This window comes from Ixodes scapularis, unplaced genomic scaffold, assembly GCF_016920785.2.
Source record: "Ixodes scapularis isolate PalLabHiFi unplaced genomic scaffold, ASM1692078v2 PGA_scaffold6__148_contigs__length_123643588, whole genome shotgun sequence".
Taxonomy (NCBI): Eukaryota; Metazoa; Arthropoda; class Arachnida; order Ixodida; family Ixodidae; genus Ixodes; species Ixodes scapularis.
Window position 1 is genome coordinate 2,298,975 of NW_024609881.1, and position 22,921 is coordinate 2,321,895.

Consider the following 22,921-nt stretch of genomic DNA (forward strand, 5'->3'; position numbering starts at 1 on the left):
CGTGAAGGTTATGAGTGAGTGAGGGACGCGTGGGCGGTGAGTAGCGTGGAGGGGCGTGAGGGGTATGAGTGCATGAGGGCCGCGAGCGCGTAAGGGGCGTGGGGGCCATGAGTGAGTGAGGGGCATGAGGGTGGTGAGTGGCGTAAGGGCGGTGAGGGGCATGAGGGTCATGAGTGAGTGAGGGACGCGAGGGCGGTGAGTAGCGTGAGAGCCATGAGTGCGTGAGGGCCATGAGTGAGTGAGGGGCATGAGGGTGGTGAGTGGCGTGAGGGCAGTGAGGGGCGTGAGGGTTATGAGTGAGTGAGGGACGCGAGGGCGGTGAGTAGCGTGAGAGCCATGAGTGCGTGAGGGGCGTGAGGGGTATGAGTGCGTGAGGGCCGTGAGTGAGTGAGGGCCATGAGTGAGTGAGGGGCATGAGTGAGTGAGGGACGCGAGGGCGGTGAGTAGCGTGAGAGCCATGAGTGCGTGAGGGCGGTGAGAAGCGTGAGGGCCATGAGTGCGTGGGGGCCGTGAGGGGGGTGAGGTTCAGTGAGGGTGAGTGAAGGACTGAAGGTGAGTGTGACAGTGAGGATGAGTAAGGGGCTGAAGGTGAGTATAGCTGTGAGGGTGAGTGAGGGGCTTAGGTGAGTGTGGCTGTGAGGGTGAGGGTGAGCGAGGGCGACCTAAAATGCCGTATTCTGGAGGGCGTAACGCACTCGATCGTAAAAAATCGCTAGTGCGTGAGCCAGCCATTTAAAGTGCCAAGAACCGTTGTTGCACAAACACGCGAAACACGTGACACGAGCGGGCGCTGCGTTGCCTCTCACTTCCAAGGTCCGCACAAGGCAAGGACCTCGTCCACACCCCCTAGAAGACAAGGCCCGCGCTCGGCGTCATCCTTAGTGGATCCCCGATTTGCCCGAAGTGGCAAAAACGCCCAAACTCCACGAGAGTATGCCGCAAAGTGGCAGACGCACATGTCTCGGTGTCGCCAGGTGCTATCATTGTTTATGCAAACGCTGCGAGAGGTGCCAGCGGCGACGTGAATACAGGCTAGGTGCGTGCCTCATCTTCTAGGTGGTATGCAGAGCGCAAATTCGTTTGCTTCTTTTGCGGGGGTTGTGCTGACGTCGGAATGCAGGGCTCCGATTGAAGGACGGCGGGTACACTTCGAAGCAAGCTGCCTCGAGGTCTACCCCCTATCCTTCAATCAGGACCAATCGGAGCTCGGCGTTTGGACATCACCACGATCCCCGCAAAAGAAGCGGACGAACCGGCTCATTTGACGCTGCTCGTCGAACAAAAGCTTTTAGGGGCTGCACTCACGCCCAGTGTGCCAGGTAGCCCTGGAGGGTGAGCCATCCCCGGTGGTCGGTGGCCACGGTGCCCACCAGGTCGGGGGCCCATGGGGAGCACGGGCACACTCCAAACAGGGAGCGCAGCTCCACGGGGGACAGGCAGCCGTCCTCGTCCTGCAACCCCGCATCGACCCCGAGACGCGCATCAGTGTCGCCGATTTAGCGCCTTTCCCGCTAAATGTTGTGGTCTTTTCATTTGTCTGGTGAGAGAAATTGCCGTTTTGCGGTTGGCGGAATTTTTACCAGTTTTTGAGTCGTGCTGGCGTTTTACCGACGGTCTCAAATGTTCTCCAGTTTGCATTAATCGGTCGTAAATAGCTTAGTTTTTGCGGTAAACTAGAATCGTAAGGTCATTCTTTATGCTTACTGAACAAAATTGTTGCGAGTGAAAATAATGTTTGTGATGCAACTAAGATATTATGGTGGCAAACATTGAAACATGTTTTCATTTGGTTTGGAAGTCAATGTAAGAGTTCATCTTTTGGGTCTACCAGACGACATGGGCCAACTGAACAACCGTAAAATGCTGAAAATCCGCCCATTAAACAATAAGTGCCCACCACCGAATTTTGCAACATTAGGAAAATACACAAAGTGCATACCTTTACATATTGTTGACCTTAGGAGCGCCCATCCCCCAGTTATACATGATTATCTCTAAATTTTTCGTGGGTGCTTGTTCAGGATTTTACGGCATATGCAACAATTTAGAAAAAATGGGGGCTAATGGATTCTAAACTTTAAGAGTGGTTACTGGAAGTTCCAAGCGACACCGGACCAGTCAGGTATCTCTACTGGAGATCGGAACTTTTTGAAAAGCATGTGAATTCGGCTGCTGAAGCAAATATTGCCAGCAAATATTGCGCAAAAAATCAGAACTATAAAGATGTATATGAGCAGGTATGGCTAGGCAACACACCTGGTGAAAGTAACATCATGCAGCGGACACCATTCTGTGCAGGCAAGCACTCTGAGTCAACCAGGAGAGCTCCCTTCAAAGGGTTCTTTTACTTAATGTAATGTTTTTAGACTAATTATACAGTGAAGCCTGATTATATAGAACCCAGTATTTAGGATTATAGTCTCCTTCGAACATTTAAGACATTCCTTTCAAAGCCCCGTGTAAAAATATAGGTGCCTTGTGCTTCTGTATTGAACTCCATCACCCGGGACCTCCAACACATTGAACCGTGCGCAGCACTCTTGGTAGGTAGGCTCTCCCCACACACTGCCATTGCGGCTCTTGTAATCGGTTTGCACGTGCCGAGACTTTGCAAAGAAAGCCATAGCGCGCACCAGCAGTTCCTCTAGCTCCGACCGCAAGTAGCGAAAAAGACAAGGAGGCAGAAAGGAAAGACGGCACTCTGCCTTGACTCCTTAGTCCCCAAATAAAAAAATGATGACAGTCCGCGACTAAAGAAAATTATATTACTCGAGCTTCTCGACACCGTGTTATTACAGTGGAGATTATAGACCTTTCCAAACAACCGCATCTCCACGTGGTGAATGATGTTGATTGGGGCGAAGCTCTGGTGGTGCTTGTCTGCGTAGATGCTGAGCCACAGCATGCCGAGCCTTTCATTCGTTTTCATCCATGTAACGCTGCGATCAAATGCCCAAATGCGTACATAACCACGTTCCATACCACACATTCTCATTCTGACATGGATGCAAACGAACGAAAGGCTCGGCATGCTGCGGCTCACCGTCTATGCAGACAAGCACCACCAGAGCTTCGCCCCAATCAACATCATTCACCACGTGAAGATGTGTTTTTTTTTTTTTGTCTTTTTTTGCCTTACACGAGCACGAGAGAATGTGCTCACGTGCTCGTGAGCACGAGCACCCGATGCCGGACAACGGACAGACATACGGACATGGCTAGCGCCCAAGGAGCTTCGCCCCTAAAATCTGCGGCGTTGGAGTTTGGCTCACAATGAGCTTCAACGGCGAGCCCGACAAGGAGGCCCCCCCTGCACCCCGCAGATGCGGGACGGCAGGCTCGCACTTGCCTGGTCGTGCTTCTCGAAGAGAGCAGTCACAAACTGGAAGCCCTTGGAACTGAGTTCCGTGCTGCTGCCGGGCGGCACTCGAATCCTGAAATCGGAAAGGAGAAAAAGAAATGCGGGAGTCTGGCACGTTCGAGTGCAATTTGTCATAGGAGACAGACGGGCTTCCAAACGGTCAGATGTTATTTCTGCGACAATGATCTCAATCTTCAGCAGCTTGGTTTTCACTAGGTCCTCGATTCTTGGAAATCCGAAAGACGACATGCAATTCCCGCGTCCAAATGAAAAGAAAATTATTCTAAGCTTGAAAGAAACTTATAACAAACGCTGCCCAAAACAGCAGCTAGATTGCGTAGCAATCACGCGGGTCATGTTGCTAAATGAAAGCAGTACTCCTTCGAGTTGACAGATCCTAAAATGCACCCCTGATGTTTCGGTCTGACTAGGAAGGAAAAGCCTCAGCAATCAGCGCGCAAGTGTTTGTCGCTGCACGACATGCTGTCTCCAAAACACGAGGATTCAACAACGGTGGTGACTGCATAGCCTTGGTAGTTCACAAGAACATCGACAAACAATGCGAGAAAAAAGAGTTCCACAAGTTGCCTTCCTTCGTGTGTAATTGCACATGCCCGAAACACTCTCCCCCAACACAGCGCCAGTTTGTCGTGGTCAGCACGCCTGCATCATAAGTGGGAGCCATAGATTCCAAACAGGCAGGGGCCGACATGTTGCACTAATCTTACGACGAGAGTTATCCCGGGGACTCCCCAGCTGCATTCGTGGCGGTGTCATTGTGCCAGGCAGGAAAACTTGGCGGACACTTAAGCTTCGTCTTTAAGAGTGGAATGCGATAGCGTTATCGGGCCCCGTTCACATCGCCTTCTCATTCGCCTTGCAAGCGTGCCTTGCGTGGTAATCAGCAGTATGTCTGGCTCACAACCAAAGAGTCCTGCGTTCGGATGCCGCCTAAAATTTTTCAAATTTTTCTTTAAGGCAAATTAATTACTTTATAAAGTGAAATCATTTGAGACATGCGGCAACCTTTAATTCGCATTACATGCCATGTTTTAATCACTTCCATTTTGCGCGTGACGTCGTGCATTCCAAGTGTGACGTCAGGAACATGAATTGAAGAGATCACACGACAAGGAACGCTAAACCATGCATGCTTTGCTTTGGCCGCACAGGGTAGCATCATATTGGGGATCGCGACTGCTGCGCCGCGACTCGGTTCTGAAAAGAAGCTTGGGAGTTTCGGTACTCTGGGAACATTCAGTGACTTCAGTGGCATCTTTGGCTCAAGTTTGGCACTTTGGCAGTTATGTGGTGAGCCAAAGAAAAGTCTGGAACTAACCAATGCCTTGGAGCAAGACTGGCCCAAGTTAGGGCCCTAGGATTGCCAACCTTGTGCCAAGCTAGGCGCTCCTGTGGTGTGCTACCTGGGACAGCGGGAGGTGTGGGTCAGAAGCCAGTGGGGCACTCACGGAGGGCAGAGGTACTCTCGCGGCAGCACCAGCTGGTCGTCGTAGCCAAACTTGCGCAGCACCGTCCACGTGGTCTCATGCCGGCCCCGCTGGATGAACACCATGTGCAGGAAGAGGAACCCTGCAAGAGCAGGAGACGCTGTCAAAGTGTCTGCCAGACTGCTTCTTTCAAACTCCCTCACTTTTCTGCGTTTTTGCCCCGACTATTTCGAATGAATTCCACGACCACTGTCAAAGTTGCGCATCAAATGGTACGTGCAATCTAGCCAAGTGTGCGAAACTCCAGTTTTGTGATACCAATGCGCGTAAAACGAAAAAGCTATCGCGTGAACCGTGCAAAGAGGTGCGACTTTTATACAAACATTTCTGCGAAAATGGCTCAATATACGGATGTGCGACTTATAGTCCGGAAAATACGGTACTCCAAACAACTTTATTTTCGCATTAATTGGGCAAAGTGTAAATTCCGGGAATGTTTCGTGGGAACAAAATTTTGCGATGAGGGTGGCGTGCTAGCTATCGGTTACCGCAGGAAAACATACTCGCTGGCTCTATTTTTTGCGATGTCATTTGAGTCGCAAAATTTGCAAAAATAAGGTTCCTGCAAAAATTAGGTCGTTTCCAGTAGCTTCGACTCACCATCCAAGGTAAGGCCGTCGCGTTCAACGCCTCCCTCCAAGTTTTTGGCCACGATGGCTTTGAGGTCCTGCAGCGCTCTGGGCTCCAGGGGAGTGTTGAAGCACCTTCGCTGTAACCGTAAAGCAGCGAGTCATTATGTTCATAAAGATACTTACAAATTCCCATTCAGTATTACCACATTCTCTGGACTATACATCCTTTAAAGCTAGAAGGAAATGAGGTGCAAATGATCTGTAGGTGTGGATCATACCAGGATTTGTGTTTTCAAGATTGTTCATGGTGACGACACGTGACAGATTTTGCGATTGACAGATTATGTTAAAAATAATTTTTGTATGATATAAGGTGTGCTGTTTGTGCGATTTTTTCACATTCAGAGTATGCAGCAGGTGGAGACTATGCTCTGGTAGCACAAATTCTGCCCCTGGAGTCAGAGTTTTTGGCACGGGACAATTTTATGCAATGATATCTCTCTACTGAAATATAAATAGCTTTATAATGCACAAATCTTTACCTACCAATCCATACCACTCAAGAAAGACAAATAAATTTTCAAAAGGGACTCAATGACCTTTAAGAAATAACCTAATCAGGCTTTTATATTATTCTTGTATCTCAATCACTAAGGTATTTTAAAACTAAATCAACACTTCAAAAATGAAAGAAGAAACAGATACACATAGTAATTTGCACTAAAATATCCAAATAAATTTTAGAAAATATATTATGGGACCAATGTCTCGTCTCCCCTTAAAGGGCAATTCCGGTCGAAAACGAGACCAAAATAAATGCCTGGTATTGCTTCAGTAGCACGAAATATGATCACAGCCTAAATATTATGTCAAAGTGAAGCCGGTTTTAAAGATGCGACCACCTGCTCTTCAGGAGGCGGCAAGCGGGTTAGTTTTTAGTCAAGGAACACTTTTCGCAGCAGCCTTGTGACATCACGGTGCGGTGGAGTTGCGGTTGATTGATTGTATCGCGCACAACAGCACCAGTGTGACGTCACGTCGCGGCTGTACGGCTGATGATCGGTGTTGCCATCCCTCTAGCAGATAGTTTTGGTTTTGCCGTAGATGCACAAAACCAAACTTGAGCCATGATGCTCATAAAACTACACACAATATAGAAAAAAAAATTATACCTAGTAATTTAGGGACACTGCCTTAGCTAAAAACAGTCGTAATCCTGAACTAAAAAAAAATTCACCGGAGTTTCACAAATGCAAATGCAGCGTTGTTGTAGCTACTTTGAGCTAAATATTTAAAAAATAAGATAATGACTATTCATCCAATTAATGCTGTACGCTGCATGACCTACGTGTCCCATGGGCATTAAGAAATTCAGACTTTTTACAAAGGCCAGACCAAATTAAGCATCTGGCAAGCATATTAGCGATTTCTGCCGACTTGGCTACAGCTGGGTAGCAAATCAGTACACCATTTCTGAGGATAAAAAAAACATTTTCGAGATATCTATCAACCCCAAGTTCAGAAACAAGGTCTTTGGAAATTTACGTAGCAAGGAACGACTGACAACTTTCACACAGTCGAACGGCTACGTCTTCGAGGTGTCTGGCATATCAGTTCTGCACCTGGGAATATTTGCTGCCTTCGAAAACTGTCGGCTGAAATACTCGGCCGCGCTGGACTGCTAAACATTTCCGCACGCTTTTCGCGAGAAAATGTTATGAACCCAACGATCAAAAAGGCTCACCACACGCTTGTAACTGCTCACGACCGAGCGTTTTCCAAATCAAAAGTTTTTCACACCAATAAGGAAAGAGTGATTCAGGGAAAAAAAAGAGGAAATATACGGAAGTTGCGATTGTTCGAAGGCTATCCAATAGATGGCGCCAGTGCATTGTCTTGTCTGATCACAAGAGGCCATGCAACACTCGCGACTTTTGTATATTTCCTCTTTTTTTTTCCTGCATCACTCTTTCATTATTGGCTCGAAAAACTTTTGGTAATGTCATACAGTCGCCAAAAGATTTTTCAGACACCTGTAATTCAAACTTGTTCAATATTTTGGACCTAAAGGAGGAACCATGACCTATTCGATAGAAGTAGTGGATATTAACGACCAAAGTTTCGGACAGAATTTCAAATATGAAAGATTAATTTTTCGGAAAAAAATTGTCGCGAGCGATCGGCGGTAAAGACAGCCGAAAAGCCGCCATTTTAGATTCTAGGTATGCTGGCTGCACATGGATTGACTCGGTTTGGCAGCGCTACTTGAGTACTGGTAAGTCCTACCGCTAGGTGACACTATACGGGTCTTTTTTCTCTAGCTGCGCGTCATTATCATTATCATTGTTACCAGTTTGCTTTGTTCCTTCGCCATTGCAGTTGTGGACTTGCGCCTCTCGTCTTGTCTCATCGAATCATATTTTTTGACTACGCTGGCTTGGACGTCGTGGCCCCATCTGTTCTTCCATCGCCACAAAATGTTGCTAAGAAACGCGAAAGGTACTCGACCGTAACGCTAGAGAAGAAGGCAGCGATTCTCAAGCTAACAGAAAATTGCCGAACGCAAATGGAGGCGTAACGTGAAACAGAGGCGCAGGCGTAACCTGAAGCAAGGCACTATTGACGGCTTTTCTAAGCCCGCTTAGACGTAATTGAGGTGACTTTTCTCATCTGCTGATTTCTTGGACTGCTCTATTATTCGGACATTTCTACGATTCTTTCGAAGTCCGAAAAATTGGGTGGCAACTGTAAACAACCATTTTCATAAATAGTAGGTACATTTGATTTTGCGCTAGTGAAATGCGGTTCCAGGGCTGCCTCACAGATGGTGCTAGCATTGTTCTCTCGTCGTAAGATATCGCGAGAGGTCACGACGCACTCCACAACCCGAAAGAACCAAGAGAAAGTCAAATGTGGATGTTCCACCTCCCACGCCAACGAAGGGCGTCTGGCAATTTTCCGGTGGAAGACCGAGGAATAACTTTGCCCACCCGGGGATCTTTTACTGTGCAACCGAAATCTCGGTCACGCGGCGCCTTCTCCGCAGTGAGTCTCCGTCAGATTGCGGGCAAATGTCACCGTGGGGCGACATCATTTGTTGCCACCCCGGGACCACTTTCGATGCATGGGCAGAACGGGACGCTAAACACACCGGTCGGGAGAATCGTTCCATGGCACCGCACCACTGGTGTGGCACGACACAAACCTGAAACTGGTTCAGCTCCTTGTCACTGAGTACGCCGTCATTGTCCGAGTCGCAGATCCTGAAAACCCTGGTCAGCGCCGTCTTGCAACGGTCTGTCAGCTGAAACCAAAAGCCTTTGTCAGCATGAACTTGAAACATGGCGACCCGAGACTAACAAAACATTTGTGAACAACGCCATCAATCCATCCACGTCACCATCATGCTCTTGAAGAACAGAACGCTTAACATTTTAAATGACCCTTGTTGAGCAATCCAATCCACTGGGCAATCCAATTCCCAAATGACAGTCAAATCCACACTTGTACCGTTAGCAACAAGTTACAATTATAATTACTCCCAATAAAAAAGGTATTAAATCAAGTATTAAATCAAGTTATTCAGCTACTCAAAAGCAAAAGTAATGAAACAACTTCTTTAAAAGTAGCCACTATCCTTTTAACATTTTAAAAAATGATGCAGATCCAGTAACTCATTTTAGTTTGTACGAATATTTTAGTAAATGTAAACCCTCGCAAATGAAAGCCTTAGTTGCCAAATATTTGCTGCTTATGCGCGTCTTCTTATTTTCTTGCATCAGCATCCTCTAAATAAAGATCTTAAGATGGTGGAGATTTCTTGAAATGATTTTAATACATAAAGACTTCAACTGTGCTAGAAAGTCGATTACTACCGTAATATCCTCAGTCGTCGCCCACCCCCGCCGCCTGAAATTCATAAAAAAAAAGTGGGGTGGGCCATGTCCCTGTGGGTGAGCACAAAAAGTAAAGCAAAGCAAAAAAAAACAAAAAAAAAAAACGCCCATTTTTTTGTGCGTATTTAGCGCAGCTGCACAAGAGATACATTAAACTCAAAACTCGAATTTGTTTTATTGTTTTATATAAAAAAATTGCTCATGAAAGAATGTTTTACTATTGCGCACACCACCGATCGACATACAGCACAAATGATTATTGTTGTTAATACAAAAAAAAAAAAAAAGTTCCCAAGAAAAATAGAAAAACCAACCAGGCGCAGCGAGTGAGCGGACCGAGGAAGCGACGAAGAGTGATGCTGGCAAAGCGGGAGAGCTGGCGATCGCGTTGGAAAACACCAGGAAATTATGGATCGTTCCCCATTTTTATACTAATTACATGCTTCAAACCCTCATTCCTAACTCGCCCACATTGCTTAACAGATTCGTCCTCGACCACATTGATATTCATTGTTTAACTAAAAAAACAGGGTGCACAGAAAACGCAAAACATTGAATTGCAAGAGTCCCGGCTGGAGCCTCTGTCGTGCAATCATGTTCACATGCACGTGAGGGCAACATCAGCACGCTTGCAGTGGTACGTGCTTCGTCGCGCAAGCGGAGACAACGGCTGTTCAATCGAAATCGAAACAATGCCACTCCGCTCTGTCGCCAACTGGTTCCCAAAATAGTATGCAAAATGTAATTGTCCAGCATACGACAAAATAACAGTCACGCGGTGCGTGCAAGCCAGGGTCAAAAACTTCTTGGAGTGTTTTGTGCAACCACTGAACTCGAGACAAACAAGCGCAATGTGTGGGTTCAGCATGCAGACAACGCCTTTTTTTGCTTTAGCTCACTTCTCTTCACCAACTTTCTTTTGCAGCAAATTTTTCACACAGCGGGGTCCCTCTCGAAAGAAGGCCCACTGAGAGAAACCTATAATAATCATTATTTCGACAAGCGGTCTTTGAATTAAAGGGACACTTCAACAAAATTTGAAAAACACCCGTCGTGTTCAGAAATAGGTTGAACATGATCCACAATATCCGTAAATGATAATTGCACGTTTGTGTTTCGAGCCTGCGGGCTCTATTTTTGGTTATAAACAGCCCACTCTGGCAAGCACTCGGAGAGCAGCCAGCGGTGAGCCCGTGACATTCGCCGCAATCGTGACGTAGTTCGTCTCGGAACGAGCAAAGCTTCGGCGAGGCTGATGTCGAGAGGATGTCCTAACGGTTCCAGCCACCAAAGTGGCTGCTTTTGTAAGAATTTTGAGTGACGGGTTAATGTTCCCCTTTTCTCTCGTGGTGGCCGGAGGCAAGACAGTTATCATCACTACCTGTCAAAGTTCCTAGACGGGCATTACAAACGAGGCGTTGGCGACAACCACCAGGTGCTCTTTGCTAACCGTTTAATTTGTCTTAAAATTCCTTTTCATACCTTTTCAACAAGAGATTGATATGTCTGATCTGATAGAGCTCCCTTGAACAGGAATAGACCGAGAGATAAGCGCCGAAATTTCGTTGCAGTATCCCTTTAAAAAGGGATTTTTGTAGTACAGTATGATTTAAACAAGGACAGGAATGTCGATGAACAAGTTTAGAAAGCACCATATCTGCAGCGATGTGGGGACGGACACACGACCAGCACTGCCGTCCCCACGCTGAAATGCTGGTCGCGCGACCAGCGTTTTAGCTCACAAAGCAATTCTCGTGGCGCAAAAACGTGGTTTTGTTTCACAGCATGACAGCATGTCTGGCACCCGGCACACTAGTGTTGAAACGTCCGCACATGCCCAGGTCTATCGTTGAAAAAGTTTAAAAAAGACGCGAGACGAGATTCCCGAGATGACGAGGCGCGAAACGCGAGACGGCGGCAAAAACCATGCACGACCGGATGGATGCAGGGTACTTTGTGTCGGGCAGCTGCTTGCGCCACCTAGCTCACGCATGCTCAATTACAATGTTAGTTTAGTTTCGGTTTTGAAAAGTGATCGAAATTGGTCGTTTCACGCAGGCTTGGCGCAAATTACCCATATTTTGGCAAAATGTAGCAGGATGCAGCAGGGTTAGCACCTTGGCGTAGTTTGTCGCAATTGGCGCAGCAATCACATCCCTGGTATGTACAAAAACACCCTATCTCCTAGGCACAAATTTGTTCTAATTAAGTTCAAAAAAACCTCAACACTCCACTCTTGACCGGGAGTTGTTGTGCAGAAAAAAAATGTCTATTCCAAGTCACAAATGACTTTTGCGCCTTGTACAGGGTGTCTCAAAAAAGATTTTCAGAGTTTCCGTCACTGCGAAGATAAACTATGCATCGCCGAATGCTCATTCTCCGCCCAAAGGTAGAGCTAGAGGTCACAACCAGATGCCAAAGTTTCAGCCCGATCTGATGACTTAATCAAAAGTTATAAGTTATTTTCTGAAAATTTCAATGGGAAAATGGTGGGTAACAGAGCTCTCGAATGCATGGAGCTCTACAGCGCCAGTTACCGAAAACGGGCAAAAATGGGCCTCATTCTCTCATTGAAAAATTCAGAAAATCATTTATGTATAACTTTTGAATAAAATAACAGTTGGTACTCAAACTTTAGCGTCTGGTTTGAACCTCTAGCGCCACATTTCGACAGAGAATGAGCATTTGGCAATGCAGTTTATTTCTGCAGTGAAGAAAACGCAAATTTTTTGGGGGGGACACTCTGTAGATCGCGTTACGGTCAGAATCTCGGCAAGCATAGATTTGTAGTCGGTGCTCCAATAAGTTTAAAGTTTGCATTTGTATTTGGATCAATCAAACCGTCGTACGCAGAATTGCGTATAACGGTTTGGGTAGCTTCGATAAGAATGCGCATTAGTAAAATGGAGAGAGGGAAAGACTCACGTCCCTCTCCTGGGGCAGGTAGAGGGGCCCCGTCGGGTGGAGCACCGCCTTCTGTGCGTAGTAGAACAGCTCAGAGATGTTCTTGAACGTCTTGGCCGAGCACTGCACGAGGCACCACCTTCCTTCTCAACAGAGGCACAACAAAAAACAAAAAGGCCAGACAAAAAAGTACAAGAAATCGCCCTTTTTCCAACATTATCGTAGAAAAAGAAGTTGACAGCACAAAATGTGATGAAGCGTCGAGCTACGTTTCGTTTCAACTAAAATCTGGATGCGGCCGACGCTACGAGCCGATAAGACCAATCGAACAGCTTCAAAAGCGCAAGTCACTTATTATTCCCTGTACACAATTGGTTCACCGATGATAGAATGCATACAGAAACGTGTCCAACGCCATGTTGGTGCACTTTCGACGCTGTTCGATCGGTCCGATCTGGTTGTAGCGTCGGCTTCACCGAGACTTCAGGCGAAACGGAGAATAGACGAAATGGCAGAGCCACTGTTTCCGGGGCTGTGGCAACTCTGGCACCTCAACTCTGGGATCGAGACACATTCGAACACAGATTTGTGAAAGAGATGCGCCATTACTTCCTCGTGAACGGCCCTAACCAGGAAATGCGCGCAAACAAAGAAAGAAGAAAGAAAAAATGAAAGCCGCTTACAACTCCCTGTAACGCCGAATTAGAGCGCAGCTCTTGAGGAGGAGGAGGGAAGGGCACTGGGGGGGGGGGTTAAACTAACCAGGGGGGGGGGTCACGTTACCTTGGGGGTCACGTGACCCCCAATGCCGATGATGTCATCACTGACGTCACTGATGACGTCATCAGTGACGATGACGATGCGGGTACCGATGACGTCATTAGTGACGTCACTGATGACTTCACCAGTGATGACGATGACGATGCGAATGTCGGTGACGTCATCAGTGACGTCGCTGATGACGTCATCAGTGATGATGACGATGACGATGTGGATGCCGGTGACGACATCAGTGACGTCACTGATGACGTCATCAGTGATGATGACGATGACAATGCGGATGTCGGTGACGTCATCAGTGATGATGACGATGACGATGTGGATGCCGGTGACGTCATCAGTGATGATGACGATGACGATGTGGATGCCGGTGACGTCATCAGTGATGATGACGATGACGATGTGGATGCCGGTGACGTCATCAGTGATGATGACGATGACGATGCGGATGCCGGTGACGTCATCAGTGATGATGACGATGACGATGTGGATGCCGGTGACGTCATCAGTGATGATGACGATGACGATGTGGATGCCGGTGACGTCATCAGTGATGATGACGATGACGATGCGGATGCCGGTGACGTCATCAGTGATGACGATGACGATGTGGATGCCGGTGACGTCATCAGTGATGATGACGATGACGATGTGGATGCCGGTGACGTCATCAGTGATGATGACGATGACGATGTGGATGCCGGTGACGTCATCAGTGACGATGACGTCATCGGGGGGTCACGCGACATCGGCGGGGGTCACGTGACCTCGAGGAGGGGGCCACGTGACCTCAGGGGAGTCACGTGACTTCGGGGGGTCACGTGACCCCCCACGAGGTCACGTGACCTTGGTGGGGGGCTCGCGCGGTGCATTATGGGACATTTCCCATGATGCACCGCGCGGTTACGCCGACGCCGACGGCAACGGCGACGGCGACGCCGCTCAAGCCGGAAACGGGCCCCTAAGAGCTGCGCTCTAAAACGACGGAGTGTGCGCATCCGGCAGCGATGCTGGAAGCCTAGAGCTTGTTCATTTAGCGCGAGCTAGAAGTGGACCGCATCACTCTATGTTACATCATGTGACGTGACCCGCAGGAACAACTCGGATCTCCGGCGAGACGTTCGGCGTCCGATCAGTGAGGGAACAAGAGCCGCGTCGGCGTTCGGCCGGCACTCGCGTTTTCTCATTCCATCACTGGAGTGAGAACTGAAAATGATTAGGGTCCGGTCATATGACACATTTCGCGTTTAAATGTGCGATAAATAAGAAAAAGGAAGGCACGTATGTTAGTTGGCAACAGTTCCACTTCTTTTAGCTGGTTTGAAGTGGCAAAATATTAGCTAACAAAGCACTTCTTTTCAAAAGAGTCGGTTTGTAACATTCTCCCGTTATCTATCGCACACATGTGCAAATATACATTGGTGTGCCATCAACATACAAGCAAACTTTGATGGGCGCTGTGCCCCCTAATTTCCGCACCTAATTGCAAAAAAAAAAAAAAGTCACGTCACGATCCACAATCATGTTTTTAAAAGGAAAATCAGTGGAGTATCAGTACAACCTCGGGTTTTATGGAATGCTTAGAGCCCACAGATGAAGTTACGACCCTGGAGGGACGATCTCAGATATCACTTTAGTGCCCCTTTAATTGCGAGAGGAGTATGCCGTGAACCCCGGATTTAGCTATGCCCCAGCACTCAGACATTCCGGTTGGTCCTCGCCTCTCAGGGCACACCGTCGCCTGCTCCTCCTCCAGCGGAGGTCGGCGAACCCTTTTCTTCTCAAGTTAAAAACACAGAAATAAGCCATTACTCACCTCGACGCACGTTTCCACCTCCTGGTACTGACTCATGATGGGAACAATCATCTGCAACAACAGACAACAACAATGGGTCAGCGTCGCAACGGCCAAGATACAAGATTTCATGTTGTTTCGTTTCATTTATTTTACCCCAATCGCATCTGGCGAAACGTTACACGAGGGTATAATGCCCCGAACACGCCTCTGACTGGCGTGTTTACCACGCCCTAAAGAGTGGTCCCTTGACTTCCGTTGGTCGGCTTTCAGTGAGCGACATAAGTTTTTAAAGAACAGACTGAAATGCTACTTAGCGAGGAAATGCCAAACATTTACTTAATATGTGAAGCTATACGAATGCAACAAAGAAATGCTATGAGAATGAAGATAACTGACAAAGAAAGGAAGAGAGAATGCCTCGTTAAAGTTTACCCGAATTTCTAAGATAAACTTGATACAGAGTTTGAGATTGATGTTCCACAGAATTGAATTAGCCTTTCCCCGTGTATATTTTGATACTGTAGAAGGCTAAATACGCGGAGTGCAAATTTGTCTGCTTCTTTAGCACAGGGTCGTGGCGACATCAGAACGGCGCCGAGCTTCGATTGGCTCCGTTTGAAGGATGGTAGGTAGACCTCAAAGCAAGCTGCCTTGAGGTCTACCCACTACCCCTCCAACAGAGCCTATCAAAGTTCAGCGTCGTTTTGACATCAAAAGAAGCAGACAAACTTGCGCTCTGCATAGATTTTCTTTAGATCCATGAGGACACTTAAAGAAACTCTGTACGAGAACGCTTAAAAAAACTCTGTACCAAAAATTAATTTTTTGAAGTGCTTGGATAGCACGCATATGTCACAAAATCCGCCATCAAAAGAAAAAGATTGTAGCGCAATGAGATACCTCTTCAGTTACGAGTGATCATAAAAAATGCTCCTATTTCGATGCGTCGGCCCCCAATTATTGTTCAAAAAGACTGACAGGCAACAGCAATGCTTTGACTCTGTCCATGTCATTGCACTGTGTGTACTTTTAAGAATAGACTACCAATTAGCCCAATCGTCAACATTATAAGAAGTATTGTTAACAGAACGTTTACGGTGTGTGGTTGCTATTTCTCAGAACATTGAAGTTTTATCATAATCCCAAGTCAAAGAATTCGCAGCTGGTCAAATAAGATGCACAATTTGTGCGTGCAACTTTAAAAATTTGCAGCAACCCTTATTTTTAAATTTCTATAACGAACAAGATGCAGGAGCGATTGTTTTAATTTGTCTAGAAGATGTTTAGCAGTCATTTCGGAAGTGAAGAACATATATTAACACAGAACGTGTTTTATCAGCCGATTTCCATGGAGTGCCGTAACATTTGACAGTAACAGCCGGCTGTATTAGCCGGCTGTAGTGGCCGGTTCTAGCAAAAAACTGACACCACAAAGCGTTAAACCCATAAGGAGCCGCATAAAAAGACTTCGGTCTCCAGCAGGATTCGAACCTACCTCCTAAAAAATTGTCAGCCAAGTGCTTTGCTGACTGAGCTATCCAGGATTGGTGGTACGGAGCATGCAAGGGCGAGCTCATTCGCACAGCACGCGACTGAGCACGCACGATTCGCTTCCTTTCCAGTAGAATCGGATAGGTGTTCGGATCACGCAAATGTGCAGTCTTTGGCGCGGCACACGAGGAAGCGGTCACGCGCTACGCCCTTCTCTTCTTCCCTGGAAGGCCTATCGCACATTCTGTGCTTACCAGTCTTTGTCAGCACGATCAAGCTTTTTTTTATAAATTTCTTTGCCAAGTTTAGCGGGGAAAGTGAATTGGTGTATAGTTCAGGTGTCAAATCATGCGATGTGAATTTCACCGGTATATTTAGCAGGGAAACAACTGGTCTATGGGTAACGTGACGTCAATTTCACCGCTATATTTGGCGGGGAAAGTGAATTGGATTAAGGTTACGTGGCATGAATTTCTCCACAATATTTAGCGGGAAAATTGAATTGTATTAAGGTTACGTGGCATGAATTTCTCCACATTATTTAGCGGGGAAACATAAGTGGTGTAGGTTCACGTGACCTCAACATTCTTGCTAAATTTAGCTGCAAAATGCACAAAGGGACACAATTTGGGGATTTAGAGAGTAGCCCTAAAAGCATCTCACATTTCAGTAATTGTTAGAGCTCTAGTGAAACCCCTTGATCCTCCCACCAAGCCCTTTCCCAGACGGACATTCCAAATCACCATTTCGGAATTGGCAAGCCATTTAGCTAAAGGCAATCGGGCGTTCGGCTCGCATCAAGTTCTGCAAAGGGCAAGTTCAAGTTTTGCAGTGCACCTGGCCGGCCAAAGCAAACATATTTAGGGCACATTTTAATTGTATGTCATGATGCTCACTCACTTTGCTCGCGGATGCGATGCGAAAAAAAATAATAACAAGAACATAAAAGCTGAAATGACTGGATATTTAGTTTGCTGCTTTTTTTAGTCCTTTAAGTTTAAAAGTTTAAAATAAATGTAGATTGTAGACAATATATGCTGTCATCAACGTCTTTGTAGATAAATTTAAAAAAAAACAATGGAAGTATCTTGAAAATATTTAAGATACTAAACGAAGTAACTGTAACTGTAACATATTACTTTTATCTTTAAGTAACTGTAACTAAAATACATTTTTCACAAACTATTTGTAACCATAACTAATTACTTTTTAAAAGTAACTCACCCAAGACTGGAAAAACTACTAAACAAAATGTGTCCCATCTATGCCTTTAAAAAAAAAAAGCCTTTTTTTTTTTAAATGTCAGTGTCTCTTTAAGTCAGTGGTCTCAAACTCATTTGAGTATGGGGGCCAGATAGCCTACACCAGAAAGGTCGAGGGTCTACATGAGATGGATATCTAAAGATTTTAAAGAGAAGAGACCTCTTGCTTTATGTTTTCTTGTGAACAAACAGTTTTGTCAGTGACATCTTTAGATTTTGTTTGTTTTTAAGACTACTTGGGCACTGACCTCATGTGATACCAAAAATTAATATGACATTGCCCTGCCAACAAGCGGTCATTTTTAATGAATCAAGAGAGGAAGTACACCGTCGCTCCCGTTGCTCAATTCACTTAGGAATTAACCAAGCTCAACGTCTCCAAAAAGTATTCAGTTAATTCGACAGTTTGCTTTTCTGATGATTTTTATTCACTGTGCACAAATACTAGTCTTTTAATGAATGGTGATACTCTTTTGAAGGCGAAAGCCCCGAGCTTGTAGCTTTACCTCTGGCAGTTGCTCGTGCTGATTGAGAATTCGCGCAATTGTTGTTCCTTTCAAAAAGCTCGGAAGCAAAAGATAAAGTTAAACAAAGGGCAAATGATCACAAATAAATATAAACTTTTGAATGCGTTAAAAGAGAAGAGCTACTTTTTGAGCGAAAATGAATCGGAGAGAAGGGGCACATGTTATTTCTAGACCTCGAGACATGGGAACTGGGACTCGTAACCGATTGCCTGCGGGCCGCATCCCAGCGAGTCGCGGGCCACATGTTTGAAACCCCTGCTCTAAAGGGGGACACTGGCTAGAGGTTGAACTTCTGAACTACTCAAGTGATCGGAATGAAATTTGCAGGGGAGATTGAACTTCAGATGTAGGTGTAGTACAGTGCAAACTTTCAGCTCTCTAGGACAACTTTACATACCTGCATAAGATGATGTGTCACTCTTTGTTAAGGAATCTTATGATATGCAAATGAAGCTTTTAAGCATCAATTTAACTGCTTCAGTATAAAGTGGGGGATATGGGACTTCGGGCTATCTAGTTTTTATAACTCAAATGTAAATATTTCATGAAGAGTGATTACCTCAAAATATGAGAACCACATCTGTCTTATGTCAATTTTTGAAAATATGGTTACTCTCAATGAGAACTTTAATGTAAAACAAAATAAAGTAGATAGCCCGATTCCCCAGTAAATTTCAGTTCAGAAACATCTTGATTGTGCTATCAGAATACTTTTACCTTCAAACAAAAGATTCCTTCGTATGAAATTTCCAGCAAAAAGTGGAACTGAGAAAAATGCATTCGAACATTGAGCTCCTTTACTTTGTTACTGCCTCACCATGTGTTGAAAATATTTTATACACCAACTCATGTTTACAAACAAACCGGAGCGCGCGGACGCCACCGGCGCCGCGCATGCGCGGTGGATGGTGGGCAAGAAGCCCGCCGTCGCCCATAAACAAACCATTGAATTGCGTTGTTGTCGGCGTCGGTGGGAGTCCCCGTGCTCTTTTTCGCGTTGGAATTGTTGATTTCACGTCCTCCTAACAATGCCTGACTACTTGAGCGGCTTCAGCAAAACTAACGAGGCAAAACTTTGCGTGAATAATGTGCGCCGATTCATTTCACGTGGACGCCGCAGAATGGGCGCTATAGCCCGACTCCCATGATGAGATTCTGCTCGCTGTTCTCAGACGCGACGTTGCTCGGACTGCAAAAGCGTGGACCGTAGCTGAGATGGTGGACGTCGATACTGAAAACCGCAAGTAGAATCGGGCATTACAAGTCGGTGATGCCACTAGTAACAATAATGATAAACATCTTCTTGTATCTGTTTACACTTAGCCTACTTACCCCAACCAACCTTCAAAAGTGTTTTGAGGCCTGCACTTAGTTCTTATCGCAATTACCGGGTCAACGTTTGGTTTATGGGCCGCTGCCGTTTGAACGAGCTGACGACAAAAAGCAGCCAAGTTTGAAAGAGCAGACGACACTTCGAACGCATGCGTAATGGGGTACGGGCAAGAAGCACCGCCCGTCCCCCGTCAACAAACCACTCGAATGTCACGTTGTCGGCGTCTGTGTGAGTCTGACTACTCTTTTCCGCGTTGGAATTGTCGATTCTATGTCCTCATCGCAATGTCTTACCACTTTAATCACTTAAGCAAAATTATCAAGGCTCGTTACACCGCTAAACTTTCCCTAAATAATTTGACGTGCGGCGATTCATTCGCATGAACGCCGCAGAATGGACGCCACAACCATGATGAGATTCTTCCAGCTATTTTCAGTAGCGACGTCGCTCGTGTTACAAAAGTGTAGAAGGTAGCGGCGATGATCGACGTCGATACTGAAAATCGGAAGCGGGAACAGACCAAACGTAACAAGTCGGTGATGACCACCGGTACCAATGATCAACACCTTGTATCTACTTTTTACACCGAGCCTACTTAAGTCTTTTGAGGTCTGTAATTACTTCTTATTGCAATCACCGGGTCAAAGTTTGGTCTACGGGCTGCTTTTGTTTGAACGAGCAGACGACAAAAAGCAGACATTTGAAAGAGCAGACAAAAGTTCGAACGATCAGGCGGCCGTGTGAATTTGAAGACGCACTGAACCCGTGGGTGGTTCGGACAACTTGGTGGTTTTCTCTCGTTTATGTTGGAACAAAGCAAATACAGGGTGTCACAAAAGAAAATTTACACTGTCTCTTTTACCGCAAAAATAAACTAGGCATCGCCGAACGCTCATTCTCCGCCCAAAGGTAGCGCTAGAGGTCACAAACAGATGCCAAAGTTTCAGCCCGATCCGATAACTTAATCAAAAGTTATAAGCGATTTTGTGAAAAGTTCAATGGGAAAATGGAGCCCATTTTCGCCCGTTTTCGGTTTCTGGTGTTATAGAACCCCCATGTGTTTGAAAACTACCTCGGCCGCCATTTTCCCATTGAAATTTTTAGAAAATCACTTATAACTTTTGATTAAGTTATCGGATCGGGCTGAAACTTTGGCATCTGGTTGTGACCTCTAGCTCTACGTTTGGGCAAAGAATGCGCGTTCGGCGATGCCTAGTTTATTTTTGCGGTAAGAAAAACCGTGTAAAATTTCTTTTGTGACACCCTGTACATCTGGCGACCGCAAAGTGTTGCCCGCGCACGCAATCGTAGTTCGACAGCGTCTGGTTAGCCCTTTTCACGGCTACTATCCACGTTCTCGGACGAACGGAGGGGGCAAAAACACATGAAAACTGATCTTCAAACCTTTCCAGACTCTCTTGGTACAACCCCCGTCGCAGCATTTTGACGAGAAGGCAGGTTTTTTTGTCTCGTTTCTTCCAAGGGAACACAGGAATGCATGTCTGGCACGGCGACTTCTGCCCACCGCCACAGACCGGAAGTGCGTCCGGCGCGCCACTACCGCGGCGTGACGTAGGAGAGTTGAGTTGGTGTATACCAACGGAACTATTTGGTGCATAGTTATGAAATTTAGTGTAAGGGCGTATAATTAGTTTATAAAACCGAAAACCTCAAAACTGAAAAATGCATTTTTTCAAAACATTTTTAAACTTAAGCTTATGTCCCGCCTTAAAGGGAGGCACTCCCTTGGAGGGTCTACTTTTTAAGTATTTGTGCCAGGTCAATGAAATTTTTAGGGTATGTTAAACGTCAAAACTTAGGAGGCTACACCAACTTTCAACCCAAAAGGTTTATTTTTTGACGAGTTACAGCCTTATTCGTTGAAAAAAATGTACATGTAGCCGTGCCAAAGGAAAAAAACTATCGTTTCAAGAAATGAATAAAAAGGCACAATTTCTTTGTTGGGATATAACGCTGAATCACTAAACTAATCGGTAGTAGGCTTGAAATAATTTTTAAGGCCATATTTCACGTAAAAATTAACTTTCAATAATGGTATGAATTTTTTATTTTTTTCTTGTTTCACAAACGTCAACATTTTTGTGTGAAGAAATAACAATTTGTAAAAAGTAAGCGCATAGCCGAGTTCTCCAGTTAATTACATGCCAAAAAAGCCATACATTAGACTTGGGGGTGTTTAACTTATCAAACAATAGTTTTAGAGCTGTGAAAAAATAATGAAAACATGAAGCTGAGAAAAACGGGTTTGAAAGTTCAAACAGTGTTTTAGTTTAGATGGGGCTTGCCATCTCATCAAAAATGCTTCAGGGGCATATGTCACTCCTTCCTCTGCACGGTCCCTCTGTGCCTTGGCCACAGCTTCCATCTTCCTTTTTTTGTGGGACATCTTGGAGGACTCGAGCGCTTTCACTTGGGCCTTCGCAACCTTCATCTTGGTGGCCCTCTCTCCGTATGACGCTTGGTAGCTCCCCGGCTGTATGCCCATTTCCAACAGAGCTTCCTGATTCGCTAGGACGAGCCACGTCACGTGGCTCGTCCTAGCGAATCAGAGCTCTTGTTTCGCCAGCTTGACCAATAAGAGCGTGCACAGCTATGTTTTCTACAAGGTTTTACGGTCTGTGAGCACAATATCGCGAACAATGCTGTGAACAGAACGAAAGGGGGCGAGATGCTCATTCCAACGAGGGGGGCCTGTCCATGCTAGTCCTAAGAAACGCGGAGGGAGCGCGCTTTGAAAATGGCACATTTTCGTAATTGGCCGCGTCGTTGGCGCGCACGTGCGGCCGCCAGCACTTCGAAAATAATTTATTTCGGAGTAAATACTTCACTTACAGGAATAAAATTTTTGGACAGCATTCTTTATGAGTTGTAAAAGCTGGTCAGCCTGTTTTCGAAAAATGTGACTTTTTTGAAAAAATTGCAATTCCTAGGCCGTGCCTCCCCTTAAGTGAATGAAAAGACTAAAAAATTTCTGCTATAACAAAGAAAAAAGAAAAAGACATGCCGACTCTTCCCAAATAAAAAAATGGTGCATTTTAATCGTTTGAAAAAGGGTCACAGTTTCTTTAGGCGTCAGGGGGCATCTAATCGAGTGAAAAACTACCGGAGGTTAGTGACACAATCTCAAAATTAGTTTTTAAGAAAACAATGCAGTTTTTGTAAGTAGCACCTAGGGAAACCGCAGTTCAAGAATCGTGATGCAATCCTGTCCGAAATTTACTGAACCAGCCACCAAATTATGTTGTGCGCCGAGTTGGTGGAATCCAATTGAGCAGGCATCAAGTATGGCTTTATTGTTACGTGATGCTCTCCCCGTAAAAGTTCAGGACATCTGGCACAGATGTTTGCACATGCCAGTTCACATGGCCCGTTCGCACCACACGAACCTTGATCCCAGCAATTGCGCGGGGCCAACGTTGTCCACCATGGTGCAAGTTTCGATTTCGGTTTTCGATTGCATTTAAAGCA

The 22,921-nt window shown here is 45.8% G+C and overlaps 1 protein-coding gene across 1 annotated transcript in view; it reads right to left on the reverse strand.

Annotated features, from left to right (window-relative positions):
- LOC8027129 (mitochondrial Rho GTPase 1) overlaps positions 1–22,921 on the reverse strand; it is a 52,370-nt gene that overhangs the window by 17,921 nt on the left and 11,528 nt on the right. The window contains exons 6-12 of the mRNA XM_029986759.3: positions 14,838–14,888; positions 12,263–12,364; positions 8,647–8,745; positions 5,470–5,578; positions 4,831–4,951; positions 3,350–3,434; positions 1,306–1,451 (exon numbers count right to left, since the gene is read on the reverse strand). Of these exons, the coding sequence (XP_029842619.1) occupies positions 1,306–1,451; positions 3,350–3,434; positions 4,831–4,951; positions 5,470–5,578; positions 8,647–8,745; positions 12,263–12,364; positions 14,838–14,888 (713 nt within the window). The remainder of the gene's footprint in view (positions 1–1,305; positions 1,452–3,349; positions 3,435–4,830; positions 4,952–5,469; positions 5,579–8,646; positions 8,746–12,262; positions 12,365–14,837; positions 14,889–22,921) is intronic.